Source organism: Diadema antillarum, unplaced genomic scaffold, assembly GCF_040938485.1.
Source record: "Diadema antillarum isolate AM-2024a unplaced genomic scaffold, OU_Dant_1.0 seq00001587_RagTag, whole genome shotgun sequence".
Classification (NCBI taxonomy): Eukaryota; Metazoa; Echinodermata; class Echinoidea; order Diadematoida; family Diadematidae; genus Diadema; species Diadema antillarum.
The window spans coordinates 339,299-360,193 of NW_027272304.1; the positions used below are offsets into that span (position 1 = coordinate 339,299).

The following is a 20,895-nucleotide window of genomic DNA, read 5'->3' on the forward strand; positions in this document are numbered from 1 at the left end:
CTCAGTGAAATTAAAAACCAACCTGTCTCTCGGTACAAATGACCTTTTTCTGCTCATGCTCAAACTGGAACCCCGACCTGGCTTATTATGATGGGGCGTCTGACGTAGATCTACCGAAGGGGTTCGAGGCGAGCTCGCCTGGTACCTCACTGGTTCCACGAGGAATCGTGCATAAAAAAGGGAGCCATTTTCTCGATCAGTTGACATTGTCTTTTACGGTGCTCTGCACTATAGTTCGGGACTACCTATCAAACATTCCCCAACTTTCACTTGATAACGTAATGTGATAATGTGTTATTGAAGAAGTTTCTGGAATTTATATCGTTTTATTTCAAGCGTTCCCACCATTTGAAATATAAGTAGTTGCCATCCCAACGCCTTCCATTGTTTTACGATATACCAGCATGGACTCATTTAAAGAAACTGATTAATAGTGTCTGCTGTGGTGTCTGGGTCACGAATATCGGGGGCCAGATGTGTCCTCGGATCGCAGCCTCGAGATAAGACTAACAGCTGACATCGGAAAAATGACGCCGAGCATGAAGATGCGATCTAAGAGATGAAAATCTGCAGAAGATTCGATAGCTGGGTGCACTCAAGGACTGACTCACTCAGCCATGAAGAGATAGTCGTAGATAAGCGTTAACCACACTTCAGCGCAGTCCTCTTCTCAGTGTAGGAAAAAAAATAAAGTTGACCTCCGAAAACCTGCCTTCTCAGCTTGGAAGGTAATTACGAAAACCTTATTTTGAAACATCAAACTGGAGAGCATTACATTAGAAAAAATAATAAAATCAGTAATATCAGTGATGTCATTCGAGAGGAAGGCTGTCTCTGAGTATGTTGCAGTTTTGTGTGGCGGTGTTTAGACAGCCGTAAGAGATTTGCCGTAAAAAAGTTTTCTCGAAGTTCATTCATTAGTAAGCAGACGGCAGCTTGAATAATACGCACATCTGTACATCGTCGCTCATTAAGCGATAATGGAAGCCTCTTGAGTGTGAAACCAACATTTAAGCCACGCCGAATGGTACCGCTGTTTACCGTAAAAATACGCATCTCTGAACGTTTATCCTCTCCCCATTTTTCTACCCTCCCCCTCCCTCTCCCTCCTTGTAATGACTTCCGCCTGTCAATACACTTAAGTGTGAGGTCTTAGAGGAGGAAACCTATTATCATCAGTACTCCTCGAGTGTTTATCTCACATCCTGATGTCACAAAAGTTAAATCCACGTCTGTTTTTTTTCCAAGGGGTGTGACCCGGGTTTGCATTTAGGTTGGTCTTCGGGTACCTGGGTCATTGCTTGGACCCAAGAAACTTATCGAAGGAAAGAAATTGTCAAAGTGAAGGATGTGGTACCTATTTCGAACTTTTAGCAAACGGTTGAATGAAATTCACTTGAGTTCAGTAATTTCTGAGTCATTCATGTTCAGGTGATTGATTGACGTGAATTTTAGGACGATCCTCATCGGATACCCAACTCTATAAAGCTTACTTTCTCGCAGGGAAAGACTTTGTGTACAAAACGTGAGTTCAAGAAAGTATGAACAGAAAAAAACCCTGACAATAATTAACAGCGAGTTTCATTTTCATCATCATCATCATCATCATCACCATCATCATCATCATCATCATCCTCATCCTCATCATCATCATCATTCCTTGATGTACCATCTTTGGTTTGAGAGGTCAGCCAAGAACTTATCATCTGTATTATGAGGGCATGATATGTTGAGGACTGTACGCCCATCCAAGACAAGAAGAGCCTTCGGACTGCCTCGGGACCGTCTCATCTCGACGTTTGGTACTTGATTTAAATTGATGCGGCATTTCCTCCTTCTCCTCCTCCTTCTTCTCCTCTTCCTCTTCTTCGTCTCTTTTTGTTTCTCCTCTGTCTCTCTCCTTGGATGCCTGAAGCATTTACCATCTGAGTAACGAATGACCATCAGCCTTTCCGCGTTGACATGTGAGCTTCCATTTTGATGCCACTTCGGGCCTTGATGACGACGCTTCAACTCGAATCCTAGTCATAATTGGATTAATCGTAGTCACTCGTAGAAAATACTTTTTTTTCTCCATGCCGGGATTCGGCGAAAAGCGCCGTGTGTCGCTTATTAGGCCAGATGAAAGCCTACAGGAGCAAGCTGTAGTCACACTACCGCTCACCCTGTCTTCTCGCAAGCAGACATCGCGGCAAAATTTATCGGCGTTGCCGTCAAATTTATGCCCAAATTTCGCCATGTTTTAGCGCCGCGCGCCGAAGGTTGATAGGTTGATGCCGTCGCAGAGTTCCTATTTCCGTAGCACTGAAAAACCGTCGCCATGTACATGTCAACTGACATTTCTGATCGAGCTGCGAGCTCCTAAATAACCTTAATGTTTGACACCACCAGTCCGTTAATCTAAATAGTTTTTGTCTCGACTCAAAGTAGCCTCCAACATCATTGTCGATATCGCGGACATAAACCTTAAGTGATCTAAATTTTCCTACCTTAAGGCTTCAGCTGCGCAATTACCCTGCTTCGTCATCAACAGTAGCTAAAACAATTAATGAGAAATAAAACGAGAAAAGCAAATTTTATGCTTTCGACAGAAAACCGCGCCAACGTTGAAAAAAGGTTTTTTTTTTTTTTTTTTTACAGATAGAAATAGAAAATATCTTATCCAACGAGAAAAAAAAAAACATTTAGATTCATCAACACAGTTGAGTGTTTTGTATTTGATTTCTTTCAGGTGCATTTACCTGTAACGCCGCAATGAATACTTTATTATTGTTCATTAGGATTTGTATTCTAAATATATAGGAGTTGAGATTATCTCAAAAGAAAGCACTAGGGGATATCCACGATATACTCTCACCATCTAGAAAACTGAAAAGATAAGATATTATTTATACATATCATTTGATGCGGTATGTCTTTATATTCATCTTTGTGATTCTGAAACATTTATAGCCAAGAAATCGTAATTTCTGGAACGACTTCACGTAAAATTTGTAATTTCAATTAGAAGTGCACATCTACACATTTTTTACAACATCTCTGCGTTGCGTCCATTCGACTACGAAATGTCCATTATACAAGCACACTTCTTTCGAGAAAAACGTATCGAAATCAATTATGAACTTCAGGTCACTGCCATGTCCAACTCCATCATATTCAGCTTTAATGTATATGGAGAAACATCTAATGGTTTCTTGTCATTTATGATTTAGTTGCTTTAGCTTGTAATAAATTAAAACAACCAGTTAGACTTACGCTCTGATATTCAATGTCAGAATACAGTTTCCGGAGGTGATATATGTCAATAAACAAAAGAAGAACAGAATGTATATCTTGCACAACATACTAATATGAAATCATATTCTACTGTCTTCAGAAACCTAAGTGACTTCAAAGACAGTATGCATGTTTGTTCACATAACTTTACGCTGAATGTCTATTTTAGTACCCCGTGTTTTAAAGGAATAACTTTATCCCTTAAATAAAACATAAGACTGTGATTGACAAAAAAAAAAAGAAGAATTACAGGCAAATTTACAACTTGCCATATGAAATCGAATAGTATTGATGTGACGGTGCACAGAAAACGGCATTCATGATAAAACGTGGGTTTCGTGCAAACTCAACACGATGAGATCTTTTAGGCGTCGAGCGAAAAGTAAGGACAATTAACGGATAACTCCAGCTCGAGATCCGAAGCGATGCCGACCCGTCAAACGCAGACGGTAGGGACAAATTTGCATATTAAGGGCTTTCTTAGTGTCAATTCAACAATTATACAGCCTTTATTTTCGTCAGTTGTCTTTTTGGTTCTCTGCTCTCTCCTACTCTTCCATTTCTCCGTCACTCTGTCACTCTATCTGTCGGTCTGTCTGTCTGTCTTACTTCGTTTTCCTCTCTCATTCTCTTTGAATCTGTCTCGTAATTTCCGGAGATGAACATCGATGATGGTACAACCTTTGGCAGATCCGATTTCAGACAGAAAAGAAATTCAAATCATGCTCTGATTTCTGCACTGTAAACTCATTGGTTATCACGCTCAGAACAACAACAAAATATGTTTATTCAAGAAGTAAATGCAAAGGTCCCTCGAGATACACGTGTAACATTTTTTTTTTCGTAGATATACATGATTGTGTATTCATCTATTTTTTTTTCCAGCAAATACCCTTTTTCACTTCAAGACTGCGGTATTTTGCTGCTACAATGCCTGTAGTGTACACGTATGGGCAGTGTTGATATAAACTCGTTATCTTGTTTAATGCGCCAAAGTCGCCGACGACATAAAGTGGCGACGTGAATATAATCGACTCATTAGTTCGAACTACGACGACCACTTAGGAGAGGGATGTGCAGCTCAATGGAAGATGGCTGAAGGTCGTGACGACGTCATTTCTGCTCCTGATACTTTCTGAGGTTGACATTCAAACGTACATGATGAGAATCATGAAATCCATCTCTCATATCGATTTTGCAAATGACTCTTTCCCCCTCCGTCTCCCCCTCTCTCTCTCTTTTCATTAATCCGCAAATAAAGGCTGAAAATATTATGCGTAACCCAGATCAAAACAAATCAAAATAGATCGGATCAGATCAAAACATCGAAGGCTGAAGCATACTCCCAAGACCGAGAATATAGCAGACTTCTCCATTTCTTGAAATTAGCGCAGATAACAGAAATATCAAGAGCAGAAAGTTCAGCCCAGCTTTAAAGGCATAATCCACAAATTTCGCGCTATATTCTAAAAAGCAGAAGCAACTACATTGAGCCCCGATGGGTGATATAAATTATCCTTTTCTGCATAATAGAAGACATCGATTGCCAAGTGTGAATGTAAGGCTTATATTAAAAACCGACCTAAAACAATTTTGTTTCGACAGTACATACGTAATCAATTCCTGCAAACGAACAATATCCAACTCCCCTCCCCTACAAAAAGAAACGTCTTTGCAAAACCTTGAGCGATCTAAAGTGAGATATTTTCTTAACATTCAGAGTGGTTTCTATTGTACACAGAGTTGTATATATACATAAAATATCCTCTCTGAAATAAGTGTCAAATCTAAAACATTTGGTGATAGGGCTTTTGGAAAATGGCACCATCATTATGGAATAATCTCCCTCTCAGAATTAGATGCATAACAGATTTTGATAAATTCAAATCTGTGTTAAAAACTCATCTTTTTGATAGTTTTTAATTACATGTGAATAGAGAAATCTTTGAAAGATTTTGTTTCCATTTGTACACGCATTGAGATCTTATGGTATTATGCGTTCTACTATTATATATATATATATATATATATATATATATATATATATATATATATATATATATATATCATGCACATTCTCTGTGCAATAACAAATCTGCCGGGATATTTGCCGAGCTTTTCAGAGTTTTGTTACCCAAAGTCTTTTTTTACAAAGTCTTTTTTACAAAGTCTTTTATATGCTAATAAGTAACACGCATATATGCTGAACTTTGTATAATCTCAAGGCTTGTGCTCATGATGTCTCCATTATCCATAGCAGACGGCGGAAAATGAAAGAGTTTGGCTGCAGCGGGCATTAATTTTTCTTTCCTCGTATAGGCGAACGGTGTGGTCTAAAGTTTTCCCGATGGCATTTGGATATCAGCTGCCATTTTATTGATGACATTTTGCAGGGATCGGAAGACCCTTTCAACAGTGGTTTACGAAATGTATGTGATCAGAAGATGATGGACTCAATATGTCCGCTAATAGATTTTGACTGGTGCACAACGCAAGAAATTAAGCCAAGCATCGAACGCAGCCTCGTACAGAGCGACAGGCGAAACACCGCATTCCTGATACTTGTGGCTCTCTGTTTATCTTTCCCTAGGTATAAAAGTTATGTCATGAAAGGTATTTCTCTCAGTAGCCTCTTTTGCCTTTCAACCCGTCCTTTTTTTTTTAAAATCTCCGTTAGCTCGAGAAAAGGAGGCGCGAACCTTTCCATTTGAAGTGGAGTTGACAAACAGACGTCTCCTTTACCTTTTTTCATTTCCCTGAAATTTTGTCACGAAAGCTTGCTGTGGCGAACAACAGCGTCTCAATCGATCCATATCTCATATCAAAAAAAGACCCAGGGAAACTACCGGGCGAGATCAGGAATCACATGTTGACGGAAATTAATGTCAGCAATGCCCGCGCGAGTTAGCTTGTTAAGCGAGAGTAAGATAAGGTCGCAGATTTCTTCTCACCCATTTTTTGTAATCGGACGTTTGGGGATCGTCTTTGCCTTGTCTTTTACCTCAGGACGAAATTGCACGATATAGAAATTTATTTTTCCTCACCTTTTTCGTTGGCATTATTAAGGAATGTTACACTTTCTGTTGATTGCTTTGGAACAAATGTCACTTCTTGTCGAAAAATTTGCATTTAGACACAAATTCTTAGAATGGGTAACATGTTGTCTGGTCAAACTGATATTGCTAAATTTCAACAGAGTAAGATTTCAGCGACATTGGAAAAAAGAGAGGTTAAAAAGGGGAGATTTTGATCGTGGAAAAAAGAGAATTAAATTAAGACGGCTTATACTTTATATAACTTTTTTTTTCATATGATCCTTCTAATTTATGTTTGCTCTTATTTCTTGATTGTATGTCTGTGCGTTTGTTTGTGTGTTGATGCCTTATCGTGGTAGAAGAGGACATACGACCCTATACGTTGCAACCACATTCTTTATTCCACCCAGAAGCATGATGAACCATGTATATCTCTCCTTCCTAACTTCACGAATTAGTCTTAAAGGGGCACGTACATTCACATGAAGATTCACCCTGCAAGATACGTGTACGTTTCCCTTCCATTACGCGACCAGACCCGCGTAAAATTATGTCAGGTTGACAATAGGATGCAACGTTCTTAAAAATAGCAAAAACGTTGACGCCCCAAATAGCGATTATGTTGCGTGAGAGAATATTGACTCGAAATGACGCTCGAGATAGTTGTTGTTGTTGTTGTTATTTTTTCTTCTTCTCGCATGTGCTTCATTACACCTATTGGTACTCCCGTTTTTTTGTGATAGAAAGTCGATCAAATAGCCTGACTGGACATGTCATTTGAAATGTAGTCGATATTCGAGCTTAATTGAGTTATGAAGATGGGTAGCGAAGGCCAGCGTCATACCTGTTGACTATCAGCCACAACTCGAGTCTCTTGCGAAAGCGCCAATTGATGTGTGCATGGCCTTCTATTAGGCTAATCAATGCCCGTGCTTTGACATTTATGTTTGAAGATGCGTTCGGTCTGAAAATTGTGATGTGCAGAACGAAAAAGAGGCACGGGGGCCTTAAACACGTGGAGCGGAAGGCAAGACTAGGCGGGTCCAAGGTCACGGGCATGAAGCCCGGTCAGGCTTGCATCATTTCGCTGAGTCACGCCAGTGGGACATTCTCTATCACATAGGAAAGTGCTTTGTACTCATTTAGCCCCACTTATCGAATTTGCTTGAAGCGGTGAAGCTATAATCAAACTATTGATCGCTTTGATTAATTCTTATGCTATTGTATTTCTGTTGTAATGAGATGGTGTGAATGCAATACAGGCATTAATGAATTACCTGTAAACTGTTTAGAGTAATGGTTAATAAGCGTAAGTGCATTCACAAAATAATTGATTATTATTGATAAGTGAAGCTAATATCGGCAACCAACAGAAATGTTTTGAAATAGAAATAAGGTTATTATGCTAATAGGGATACTGAAAATTTTAAATATGCAAACAAGTTGATAACATTGTTGTTATAACACACATCATTTCATTAAAATCCTTGGACAATAGTTGCGTTAAATGATTTTCTTTCCGCGATGAAATACCGACTATATCTGACAATTTAATGCTTTTTTGGTACTCTTTCAGTCAATAGAAGTCACTGGTCAGATGATCTACATCCCCGAGAGTGACTGTGTCCTCTTCCTGGGCTCCCCGCGCGTCTCCAAGCTGGAGGAGTTGACGGGGCGTGGTCTCTACCTCGCCGACATCCCCATCCACGACGCCACGCGGGACCTCATACTGGTAGGCGAGGAGAGCAGAGCGCAGGACGGGCTCAAGAAGCGTATGGACAAGCTGAAGTCACAGGTGGAGGAGGCGAGCGGCAACCTGGACCAGGAGAGGCAAAAGAACGTGGACTTGTTGAATCTGATCTTCCCGGAAAAGATCGCCAAGAAGTTGTGGCGCGGCGAGAAGGTGCCCGCCGAGACCACCGATGCCGTCTCGATGCTCTTCTCCGACATCGTGGGTTTCACGGCCATCTGCTCGACCGCCACGCCCTTTATGGTGGTCAACATGCTCAACACACTCTACACGCAGTTTGACTCCTTCTGCGGTGTGTTAGACGTCTACAAGGTGAGACACTGCAGTCAAATTAGTTTCGTAGATATGTTCCTATTCTTTAGTATAGAAGATCACCCACCAACAAGCGGACGATGTGCTTACGTATTAGTATATATAGCGACTGTCAGCCCATTTTCATGGATATCATGTCACCTTTTGTTTGTACATGACATATTATTTAGATCATGATGCATATTTGTTTTAACTACTGACAAGCATTTCCCCTCTTACGAATAATCAGAAGTCAGTAGGTTGCGTTCATTTATTGAGAAAACTAGTTAGGGAGAGTTTCCCCGAATTTGACACTTTCTGATACTGAATGCGATATCACATTTATCATCGTGTATGTAAAACCTTTGCATCGAGAAACTCCCCTTAGGCTTACATCAAGCAAGCTGGGTAATAGATCGTGTGACATTCCACAGAATTTTGCATCACCTCTCAATTAACCGGAATACCTGTATCGCAATTAGGGCCTCATTCCATTGTCTACGACGAAACCCCTTTTGTTGTCGTTGTTGTTGTTGTAGGCAGTGGTGGTCATGATCGATGTGGGTATATCGGAATTCGAGCAGACGATCATCCCAACCAATTAACCTTGTAGCGCGCTCCGTACCGCCTCTCTCGCCCTGCTGACACTGTAATCTGCAATTAGTCGATCGATTTCGACGGCTCTTCCATCGATTGTCGGCCAAATCAATCAATCACCCAAAGCGTCGCACCAGCTGCCGGGAATTTATTTATTCACCTTTGCAATTTTGAGCACCGCGACGTGCTAAAAAATTAGCGTGTCACTTAAAAAAAGAGAGAGAGAGAGAGAGAGAGAGAGAGAGAAGAAGACATTAGATAGATGAATATGAGAGAAAACAGCACTATAAGTGTCTATTTTGTCTTTAGAAGATATGAATACAGCGAATAATGCACATCAACTAACGAATGACTGCTCGAGGAAGCATTTATCCTCGCATTACTCATTCCACTGTCTTTAAATGTCGGTGCTTCATTACGAATTAACAATGGATGGCATTGACAAAAGTTGACATCATGATGTATTTCTTGACGCGTTTCTTTATGATCCTTTTATCCTCAATGCTGCCATCATATTGTTTTATGAACATCCAGTTAGTATTTTAACACATGTTATTTATCATCAAACAATAGACAGTTACTTGATCTATGAATAGCTATAGTTCGTTGCATGAGAGGACAATTAAGAAATTTTCCACAAGAACAAACATAATGCCCTATGTGGGATAAAGGACAATGCATTATAATGTCATCATTCATATAATTATACGCGAATATTCTTACATTAGGACCGACATTGTAATCAATAAAAACTGATTGTATTTAGTTCTGTTCAGTTCAGTTGGAAGACCTTCAAAACGTTTTGATAGAGTAAGTATTCATTCCCAATTATAAGTTAACTTATGCAGGTGTTATGCTTATTGACTATGAATATCAGCTTTTATATGTTTTGAGTTTTGCGTTTTGAAGAGTGAAGTTTTGGTAAAATAGTTAGAGAGACTTAAGCGAAGCACAGTGATTATCATCGGCTAAACTGTCTACGTGCATTCCAATAGGTGCACATAAAGTATACTTGTGAGTGTGTGTCTATCTGAGTCTGTGTATGTGTGTATATGTGTATGTACTTTTACATTAATGAGATGGCATAGTTTTGGTTGAGATGGGGCTTCAAGTTTCCAACTTTTTTGTGAGATAATAAGAAACCTCTTATGAAATATGAAAGAGCACGTCATTCTAAGAGAAATTCAAAGTTTATTTGATAAAAATTGGTTTTGAATGGCCGAGATCTACAAAACAAGGAACCCTAGTAAAAGATAGGACCCACTATTAGGTTCGCTTTGTTTAACTTTGTTTTTGGATATCTCAGCCATTTCGACACCGATTTTCATCAAATAAACTTCGGCTCCCTCATAGATGCTCTGTAACATTTGAAGGGGTCGGTGCAATATAGTGCTAACCCACACTTCTGTCAAAATTGAGTTACATGCATTTTCATAATCCCTATCCTTCACTCTAACCTCCGTGAAAATATCATATTTGAATTCAACCAATAAGATGGTAAAAAATGCATGCGTTCATGTCTTATAATGTACAATGTATGGACTTTCCAAACATTCAACAGCGATTATCTCAAAATGACTATTTTGTGGGTTAGCACTATATTGCACCGACACCTTCATTTCATAAGTGGTTTCTTAGTATTTCGCAAAAAGTTAAAAGCTCAATCCTCATCTCAACCAATACTATACAATCCCTTTAATTCACCGACCGCATGGATAGGCGTAGAAATGACCAGTTAACATTCGTTAATTCTTGCTTTCTAGATTAGATTGATAATTTTCCTGCATGAGGAAATGCCATAATTTATCGTGTAATTTTTGGCATAGCACACCTCCTTCAGTCTACATACGTATAGAAATGAAACATATAAACAAGTTTCCCCCATTTGAATATTTTCATTTTCTGTTTTTATTATTTTTTGTTGTTGAGGAAACATCCTGTAAATATTCGCAGAGGTCGGTCTCATTTCAAGTTTTAGGAAAGCTGTTTATATCTCAGTCAGCCCATTCATCATCATAATTTTTTTTTAATTCGTTTAAAAGAATCGTTGTCAAATTTGCAGCTGCGTAATCTAGTGTGCAAGATGAAATTAAAAAATGGGGAAACGAGTTGATAAACAGTATACTTATTTCAGATATCAGATAAAACACGATAACTTTTAGCCTATAATTGTTTCCTTGAAAACGTATGTATTTGGTCAAGATCAATGTTCGCAATAAGTCTTTCTGTGGCTAATTCTTTGTGTCTCTATTTGCAAGTAAAAGAAAAGTAAAACGTCCCATGACTTTATTGCTTGAATACTAAATCATTTATCCGTGGACACTATAATTTAGAAATGTAAAACGCAAACAATCAATCAATGAACTATATATATGTGCTAGGCTGTGAGTTACAAGAATAAAAACATAGTTCATCCTTAATACAGTGTCTCTTTAAATTCATATATCCTTAAAGGGACTGTACAGTACTGGTTGAGGTAGGGATTCATGTTTTGAACATTCCTAAATGAGATAATGAAAAGCCTCTGATGAAATATGAAAGAGCATGTAATTTTAAGAAGGATTCAACATTTATTTGATGAAAATTGGTTTTCAAATGGCTGAGATATCCAAAAAAGTGCTAATAATAAAAGGCGACATGCCCCAACTTTATTAGGATATCTTTGTTTCACCTTGTTTTTGGATATCTCAGCCATTTCAAAACCGATTTTCATCGAATAAACTTTTGATACCCCTTAGAACTGCATGCTCTTTGACATCTCATAGAGTAGTTTCTGAATATCTCGCAAAACGTTAAAAGCTAAATCTTCACCTCGACCAGAACTGTACACACCCTTTAACATTTGAGGGGAGGGGAGGAAACGAGGGGTAAATTACATCCAGTATCGGGATTACACTAAAGACTGGATAACACGCACCACACGACACGTTTTTATTGTTGTTATTCTTTGGAATACGAAAAAACGCTTCTTCCAAGTGCCTTTTGAAAGTTTCATGATTCTACACGCATAACGCTTTCATGAATAAACCACCGGAAAGTAGAATTGCCTTGTAGTTGGAACGAATATGTCAAAGTCGAAAAAGGAAGGGCTTAAGCCCATAAATCATTCGTTTTATCATCCTTATGTCGTGAGTTTATTGCAAACTTGTTCAAATGTATGCACAAGTACAAAAATCATATGCGATTCACTATTGATATGAGAATATATATATATATTTTCAATATTGATATATGAATATGATATATAATATGATATATAACGTATATAATATACAATAAATGTTATACAACATATAATACACGTAGTATCTGCGTGTTGTTTAAAGATACAAATCCGATATGAATAGTAATAGCGGTTTAAAAAAATTGTTTGTTTGTTTGTTTGTTTGTTTGTATGTTCTTTTTGCACTTCTAAGTGATTCCGAAAACCTGAATACGAGGTAATTTATTTCAGGGGGCCTACTTTCTGATGAAATTAGCAATTTATCTATTGATTCTCTGGAAAAAAAAATCCCCACATGAACTAACATCTGAACATCATACAAATTTCCCTAATGGCAAATATCACTTGTGAGGGAAAGACGTAATATTGAAAGTGTGTAGGTACACAATACGGCGGCGTGCTGCGTGGATGGCGAGTGGTTTCCCCAATGCGTAAAGTGATGGATGAGTTAGATTAGACTAGCGCTCGATCGCAAAAACCCATGAGGTAAATGACACGATGTGAAATGGGCCCTGCGTGTTCCGAAGGGCGATCACCACGTGACATAAGGAGTGCTCATCATTGGATTGTGTCGTCAGCTGCCGATTTCCCGGGGCTAACTCATGATGCAGCGCGCTCAGTGACAGCCGCTTTCTGAAGAGGGATGTGCAACGAAAAAAAAGAAAAAAACTCCCTTGCTTTTGAATTGGGTTTGCTACCGTGGAGTTACATATGAAAAGGGAAATAATGCCGAAAAAAAAGAAACGGTTCATGCACATCTATCACCATACCTTTATAATTACGATATGAGCACATCTATACGCCACTCTTATGATAGCATGTAGTGCATCGCAGTTGAAAGAAAGAGGATCCAGAACAGTGTGAAATATGATTGCAATATGAAGTTTGACTTATGATTACAAAATCATAGAAAACCTACATATCCCACAAATATATATATATATATATATATATATATATATATATATATATATATAATACATGTATATATTATACCTGTAGCTCGTCACATATTTTCATACTCATTGTTGCCTCTCTGTTAGACTACAATATCTCCCTTTGAGACATATCTCGTTTCAATATTGCCATGGGAACTATTATTACGTTTTTGTTGTTATTTCGTGTTTGTGTTTGTGATGTAATGTATTTTGTAAGGCAGCTCACCACATGCTCTGCTTTTTTGAGGTTCTGCCTTCCTGTACAATAATTTCATGCATGTGATTTCCTACATGAAAAAGATGGAAAATAAATGTTTCATAAACTTGAACTTGAACTTGATGTATATATACATATATATATATATTATACATGTATATATACATATATATTTGTATATATATATATATATATATATATATATATTATACATGTATATATACATATATATTTATATATATGCATATATATACATATGTATATGTATATTGTACATGTATATATATACATATATATATAAATATATACATATATATATATATATATATATATATATGCATTCCACGCTGTTTGACGCCGTAACCGTGATTTGCTGTTAAAGCACACACACACACACACAAACAAACACGCAAGAGTGTTAATGTCAGAGCTGCCTTTTTTTTTACCCGTGCATTATACGGCCACAGTCTAAGAACTCGATGTAAGAATATTTATTCTTATACCGGCACTGAACTGTAACAGCGTAAACTAATGGTTCTGGAAGCTATTAACTCGTTTTGTGAAGAGTTTCGCTAGATGCAACCTGCTATAAAGGTAGCAAGATTTTTTTTTTTCAAAGAAAACTCGGACGTTAGAAAAGTTTGTAACTTTTCACTCACGTTTCCGTGGAAACTGACCGGCAGATTGCATATGCATTACCTGCTGCATGAGCAGAAGCCAAGCAGCTGCAGCAAATGGCCTCTTGTCATCTCGGTAATTGAAACTAGTCTGACGGATGACAAATAGTCGATTCCCATTGGTGGCGGGCTGCCCAGTCCTCTTCCTACTCTCTGCATTCGTCCCCGCGAGTTGATACAAACGTTGAGAATACATCGCATGGCATCCTGGCCGCTGTTACATACGTGTTGATTTCTTGTAAGCCCGCGCCATGCATTCAAATTTCCGCCCTTGACGAGGGCAATGTTCAGCTTCTTACATTCCTTTTTTGTTTGGTTTATTTTTGAAATGTCAATAGCCTTAAGCACTATAATTCATTTAAAAGTCTGAGGACAAAATCAAGCGGTAACCGTAGCCATGCATAATCGTTTGAATGTTGCCCTAGTTGTAAATGCTTTAATCAAATTGCATGATAAACCTTTTTGATATACTTCCCTCCGATTAATTTGATTTTTCAATCGAATCTGCCTATCTACTGGCGGAGCAATATATATATATAATATATATATATATATATATATATATATATATATGGTGAGAAGGAGTGTTTCTGGATAATTTGCCTCGTTTTTATGAAGAGAAGAGAAGATGTAAGGCGAATCGTTTTCGTCAGTACTTGAAGCCACTGTCATCGCGTTACTGAACAAGTTCCTGTAAGACTAGACGTCCCTCAAGTCGTTTCCCGGAAATTTATGTATTTATTCAGCTCCTCTTTGATTGATAGGCGTAGGATACAGCCGTCGGTGAGGGTCGACCAGAATGTTTTTCAAGGTTTGTCTTAGCAACGCCTGACCCCGTCAGTCCTCATGTTGCTAAGTATGCCCATGGCGTGTCACGTGAGCCGTAGGCGGCGCCTTCGGAGCAGTGATGTCAGCGATTGTAGGCTGTCAAATTACACGTCAGAAGGCAATGTGCATATCTTATCAGAAAAGAGACGCTAACGTGAAAACAAAATGGAATACAGTGTGTATACGTGTGTGTGTGCTGGCCAGTGTATGTGTGAAACTTTTCTCCTTGTTTTGATTGCACTTAACAAACACTGGCTCCAAATATGCTGTTGTCGTCATCTTTAAATACATTTTGATATCAACTTATTTCAAAAAGTTGTGACAACACGCAGTTTCAAGATGTTAATGGCAATTTGATATTGATAACTGAAGTGCTTTAGTCGCGTCATAATCTGCTCGACATTTTCCTTTTCCAGCAAACAAACCCATGTATCATCCTATTTTTAGCTAACTATAGGCTCCATTCCTGAAAAGTCGATGAGATTCATCCATCACAAACCAAGTCAAGTGGTGAAGAAAATTAAACAGCCGTTTTTCCGCTCCAGCTATCCATGAAGCTGAGATAAAAGATGAAGTATAAGGGTACGAATTAGCTAAAAGCTACGGGAAACTATCTCATTCCCCCCCCCCCCTTTCTCTCTCCCTTCTTAGATCATTGAAATGGCATACCTGACATACCTGAGCGGTTTGTTTGTTTGCTTGCTTTATTTTAGAAGTAGAAGTCCATTGTACTTGAGTCACTCTGCTATCTTCTTCAAATCCTTGTTAACACGCTTTTCTATCAAGTCATACTGATTATTTCATGCGTGATAAAGGCGAGCATCATCTGCATATAGGGATACTGTGTAATAATTGTTACATAACTTCCACAAAACGGAATGGGCCGAGGGTACTTCCCTGATGAGGCCCGCCCCACGTAACATTGCGTTCTTGAGACACGTTTCCATTCACAACTGTAGCTTGCTTCCTAAAATCCAAACCTGAATCTTTAACACAGACTAAACCATGTATACTGTTCGATTCTAGTCTGTAATCAATTTCGCAACTTCTCAATTAGCGCATCATGAGGATCTAGGGGTTGTTGATCTGTCGGGTTCGTGCGTAGTTGAGTACGAGATTTCTTGAAGTTTGTTTCATGTCGCGGTTTTATTTTGTTTTGTTCGAGGTGGGGGGGGGGGGGGGAATGGAGAGACTTTCTCGTAGATGTGGGTCCAGGTTATGTTTCTTGGTACAGGTTTCTTTGACCCTGAATAATTCTGTGCTAAGAGCAAGTTTGTACTGAGAGATTTAGTATATTAGTGCCATGATATCCCTTTTCAAAGACATGTTTTATATAGTGTCGTTTATTCATTTAACGGGATACCAAGTGGGGACTTAAATTTCACGTATTCACAGTCATCTTGAGTACACATGGTCAAGATTTGCCACCAAACTTGGCAGGCAGTATCACTAGGGTGACAGAATCTTCATACAGATGGGGCACCATGCCCCCATCATCACCATCCTACAAACATAGATGGGCCCTGGCCCAAAATGGCCCCTAGAACCCTCACCCCCAGCGTAGAGAATTAAAAGAAAACAATAAAAATGAGGAAATACTTCAGTGAATATTTCTTTCAAGGTCTTTTATGGATGGTCCATGGGTGACCCCACGAAGCCGGAACTGAATTTGGGGTCAGTTTTTATATTTTGACCTTCTTTTTGAAAATGCTTTTAAGAAGCTTTTAAATTTACTTTGTTATGATTTATATAATTGTTTATTTTTAGATTTTAAAAAATTCATAATCATATAATCACGATTATGATCACTTTAATATTCCCACATTGACTCTATGAGTTCGGAGCATGTAGAACTTATTTATTAACATACAATTATAATCTATTAAACTTTTGTTCAAAGTTCAAATTCATTTTTCATTTCCATCAAATAAACAGAGAAATTATATATAATGTATAAGCAGAGCATAATTTTGTAATACTAGCAAAAACGTAAATTAACAGAATACAAATGAGTACAAAGTTTGTACGGTACTTGAGTGTATCGAGTAATATTTATTTACTGCATTAAATACCGTATATTAATTTCTTTACAAAATTTTAGATACATTTGGCTTACATTATTAGTTTGCTTCCCAATGTCAAATTTATGTCTCCTGTCACCACGGTATAGTCAAGATGAAAGTATATACAGAAGCTAGAACATTCTCATAGCATTCTTCAAGATTTCAATTCTGCTATCTGGCGGACCGTACCGACAGAAAAAAAAAAATGGCTTGGAACACTTAGGACGTACCTGGATCAATAAAGCTGTAAGCAAATCAAACCTTTCAGAGTTTATCAGTAGGTAAGAAATCGAGTTGCTACTATAAATAGCTCTACCGACCCCATTTTGGATACGGTTTTTACGAAGATGGTCATAATCTTGAATGCCTATGAATTCGTCTTTGAGCTGATAGAATCATCCATGAGGGTATCGTTCAAAGCCAAGACATGAATGTCACCGTGTTTTGAAAGCACTCTAATTTCATCTACATTTTGACAGGTAGACTATGAATATTGGGGTGCTCACATCATTTAAACCCTATACATTTTCAGGCTGTTCATATTGCAATGATATCTCAGAATGACTTTTCCCTGAACTCTACCCGGGTGGAGGCCTCTGAAATGATCTGTCAGCTATATCCGATTACTGTCTGTGAAATTGGCAATAAGTTAAAAAAAAAAAAACCCACACACACTTGTGAATGTATGATACATCGCAGTGTTCATTTTGTACACAAGATGTGTACATCCAGTCTATGCAATAGGTAAACTGCAGTCCTCATCTTTGAGTGTTGCCATCTTCTTTACTACGAGGATCACATGAGTACTGGCAATGAGAAGAAATAATCTTCCTTAAACAATCAACAAAAACCAACATTGCTTTCCATACATACTCTTACTCACGTTCATTTATAGATAAACAGGTTTTTGCGGTAGCAGGGAATCGTAAATGTATATTAGATCTTAGTGAAGATTTTGATATCTTCTAACCATCATCTGTTGCTTCGAAGTACAATTGGGAGCTGTCTTTGATGTGATTTCCGTGTGATTATTATGTTTTCTACCTCAAAACTTCCCCATCTTCACATCTCCTTAACCGAAACATTTTGCGTAGTAGGCCTAATTATATTAAGATGGCAATTTTCTCAACCCGCCCTCTTTAAGGGAAAGAGAAACAACCATAATCTTGATCTCAGTAAATCTTCATAATGTATATATATTACGTATTTGTGTATGTGTGTGTGTGTGTGTGTGTGTGTGTGTGATGTTCTGTGATAATTTCTCCCTTAAAAAAGAGTAAAATTTACGTCAATGTATGGATCGTCCTTCCTTGATTTGCAGTCGCGGTTTGCACTTTTCCGTCAAGGATACAAATTGACCTAAATAAGACTGAAGTGTGTCAGCATACAAACAACGCAGACTGTTACAAGCCAGTAAGATCAGACTTGCCTAAACAACCATATTTCACACACACACACACACACACACACACACACACACACACACACACACACACACACACACACACACACACAAAATGGCCAAAAATGTTTTGCAAATATGGTGCCCCATGACCACAGAGCGATTGCCTTACAAAAGACAACGCATTGAAAAGGCAAGGGTGAAACACTTCATTATTTTGTTGTTGTTTTAAAGAACAAAAGAAGAGAGAGAGAGAAAATGGGGCCCTACATAAATAATTTGCCCCAATAATTTGCCCCAAAAATTGTAATTATTTTGTTCAGTATCTGAAGAAACCCGCGAAAAAAAAAATCTTGCTAACTTCTGTTGTCGTGTGTTTTGTTTTTCTTCCCGCTCTCAGGTAGAAACAATCGGTGATGCCTACTGTGTGGCGGCAGGCCTTCACAGATCGACAAATACGCATGCGCAAGGAGTGGCCAAGATGGCGATCAAAATGATGCAGGCTGCAGCAACTGTAATGTCACATCAGGGAAACCCGTTGAAGGTAAGGTGATGGGTCATCCATCACTGAAATTCATGAGTTCTTTGTCAAATCCTTCAAGCAAATGTGTCTTTAAGTAATAGATTTAATTCAACCCTGACTCAAGCATAAATCCGTCATGCCCTGACGAGCGTGTTTACATTTTCATGCGTTTTAAATGCAAAGGATATTTTCCAGGTCGCTGATACAACTCAAATCCATATCTAGACTTTTTCTTTTCCCTCACTGTCCAGCACGCTTTGTTCTTTCCGACCATTTCAATTATTTTTTCAAAGCTAGAAGAAAATCGTCCCATCTTTATGAGATTTTGCTTTATTGTCGGCAAGCCTCGAGCAAACCAGGAAGAAGTATAGTACTTATTGTGTTTGGATTTCCCTTTGTTGATGCTGATATTCCTGTTATTATTGTTGTTGTCGTCGTCACGAATTGCGTTGAGGTCCAAGTGCGCACACAATCCACGCATATGAAGGGACTCTATGACTGTTTGAAAGACACCAAGATTGAAATGAAACTTTTTAAGTCTTGATTCAAGAGCATACGTCACACCTACGTCATCCGATCTTCTTCTCCTTTTCCCGGTGTACCTAAAGATCGAGAATAAACCCTGAATGATTATGTGTTTGTCTCACAAAAAAATAGTTTTACTTTAATAGTATAGAGTATATTAATGAAAGACTTTCGAATGAACAACATCTTAATATTTCGTTGGCTTAAACTGAAAGAAAAACTACAAAATACGAATCAGCAATGCTACACGTGAAGTACTTGCTGCAGCACGTATAGACTTTCTTATATTAACGACGAGTATTTTTGTTTAACCATCGCATTATAAGCGTAAGGCCTACATGCACATACAAATGTTACTACATAGTTCCGTCGTTGTGAATTTTACGTAGTTTGATTTACAACTAGAATTTACTGTTACTCGAGTACTTTGGTCAAAGAACACATATAATAGAGAAGAAAGAAAAAGCGTAAAAATTCAATCAATGTTCGCAACAAGGCGTTGAACACTCTTCTACATGAAGTACACCCGTTACATCGCAGTCACAGTTGCCTAAATGCATCTCGTCTGGTTTTCGTGTCAACATTACTTTCTCTGCGAGTGGAACGGGTATTCAGGGAACGTCTCGTCCATTTGTTCCCGTCCTACAGGCGTTCTTTCCTCTAGCTTGCATGTCAAAGTCCTGGGCTTCTCAGCAATCCTCCTCTGTTTACATAGCTGGAGAGGTCAGGACGACAAAGTTAGCATGTCGACGTGAACAAGAATTGCTGTTCGTTTATTTGAATGTCAGAGAGAAGTGTACAGACAGTGCCTATAGCTCAAAGTCTCGGCGAAAAAAAGGAAAGTCTACCATCACGAAGATTTCTCTCGTAGAACATTAACAGATCAGTGGTGATGGCTTTAGTTTAACATACTCAAAGTACAGAAAGAAAAAAAATGGCAGACGAAAAAATGTATCTCACAGAGCATTGCGGTCGTGTGTTGTTACTTATTGTAACAGGAGTTTTTTCACGTTTTATGTACTTCAACATTCATTCGTAGTAAGTCATTGGTATTATTGGTGTTTTTCAGCATTGCAAAGTCTCGTCTATTTTTTTTTTCGCTCGAAACACTAGGACGATATGTTCTCAGTTGTAAGAAGACAAGAAATGGCCAGCCCGACTTTAAAACAGCAACTTCGCGAAACGTACCGAATCAGCATGAATTTCTGAATAGTCAGGATATATATATCACTCTGTTACTGATGCGTGGTGATTGGCACAGACGATTAATACGTTGCTTTGATGAAAACAAAAATTAAGGTTTACAGAATGACATCATGAACACGGAGTAAGATACCAGCTCAATATGATATCCAAATCTTTTGAGTTTCTGTAGAGTGATGATACTGTTCGGTAAAGAAGAGGTACTCTGTTTTATCTTTTAAAGTATCGTTTAAAATATCATATCTATTATAAATCTTAAGTATCGTTTGAAATTGCTCAACACAACAATTACACCAATGGTCTTTAATTCGGAATTGGCTCATTTGGAGTCAAATCAAGGAACAGAT

At 38.2% G+C, this 20,895-nt stretch overlaps 1 protein-coding gene across 1 annotated transcript in view; it reads left to right on the forward strand.

The window, feature by feature from the left end:
- Window positions 1-20,895, forward strand: part of LOC139710918 (guanylate cyclase soluble subunit alpha-2-like) — a 147,378-nt gene that overhangs the window by 114,255 nt on the left and 12,228 nt on the right. Inside the window, exons 7-8 of the mRNA XM_071622838.1 lie at window positions 7,888-8,373; window positions 18,698-18,841. Coding sequence (XP_071478939.1) covers window positions 7,888-8,373; window positions 18,698-18,841 — 630 coding nt within the window. The remainder of the gene's footprint in view (window positions 1-7,887; window positions 8,374-18,697; window positions 18,842-20,895) is intronic.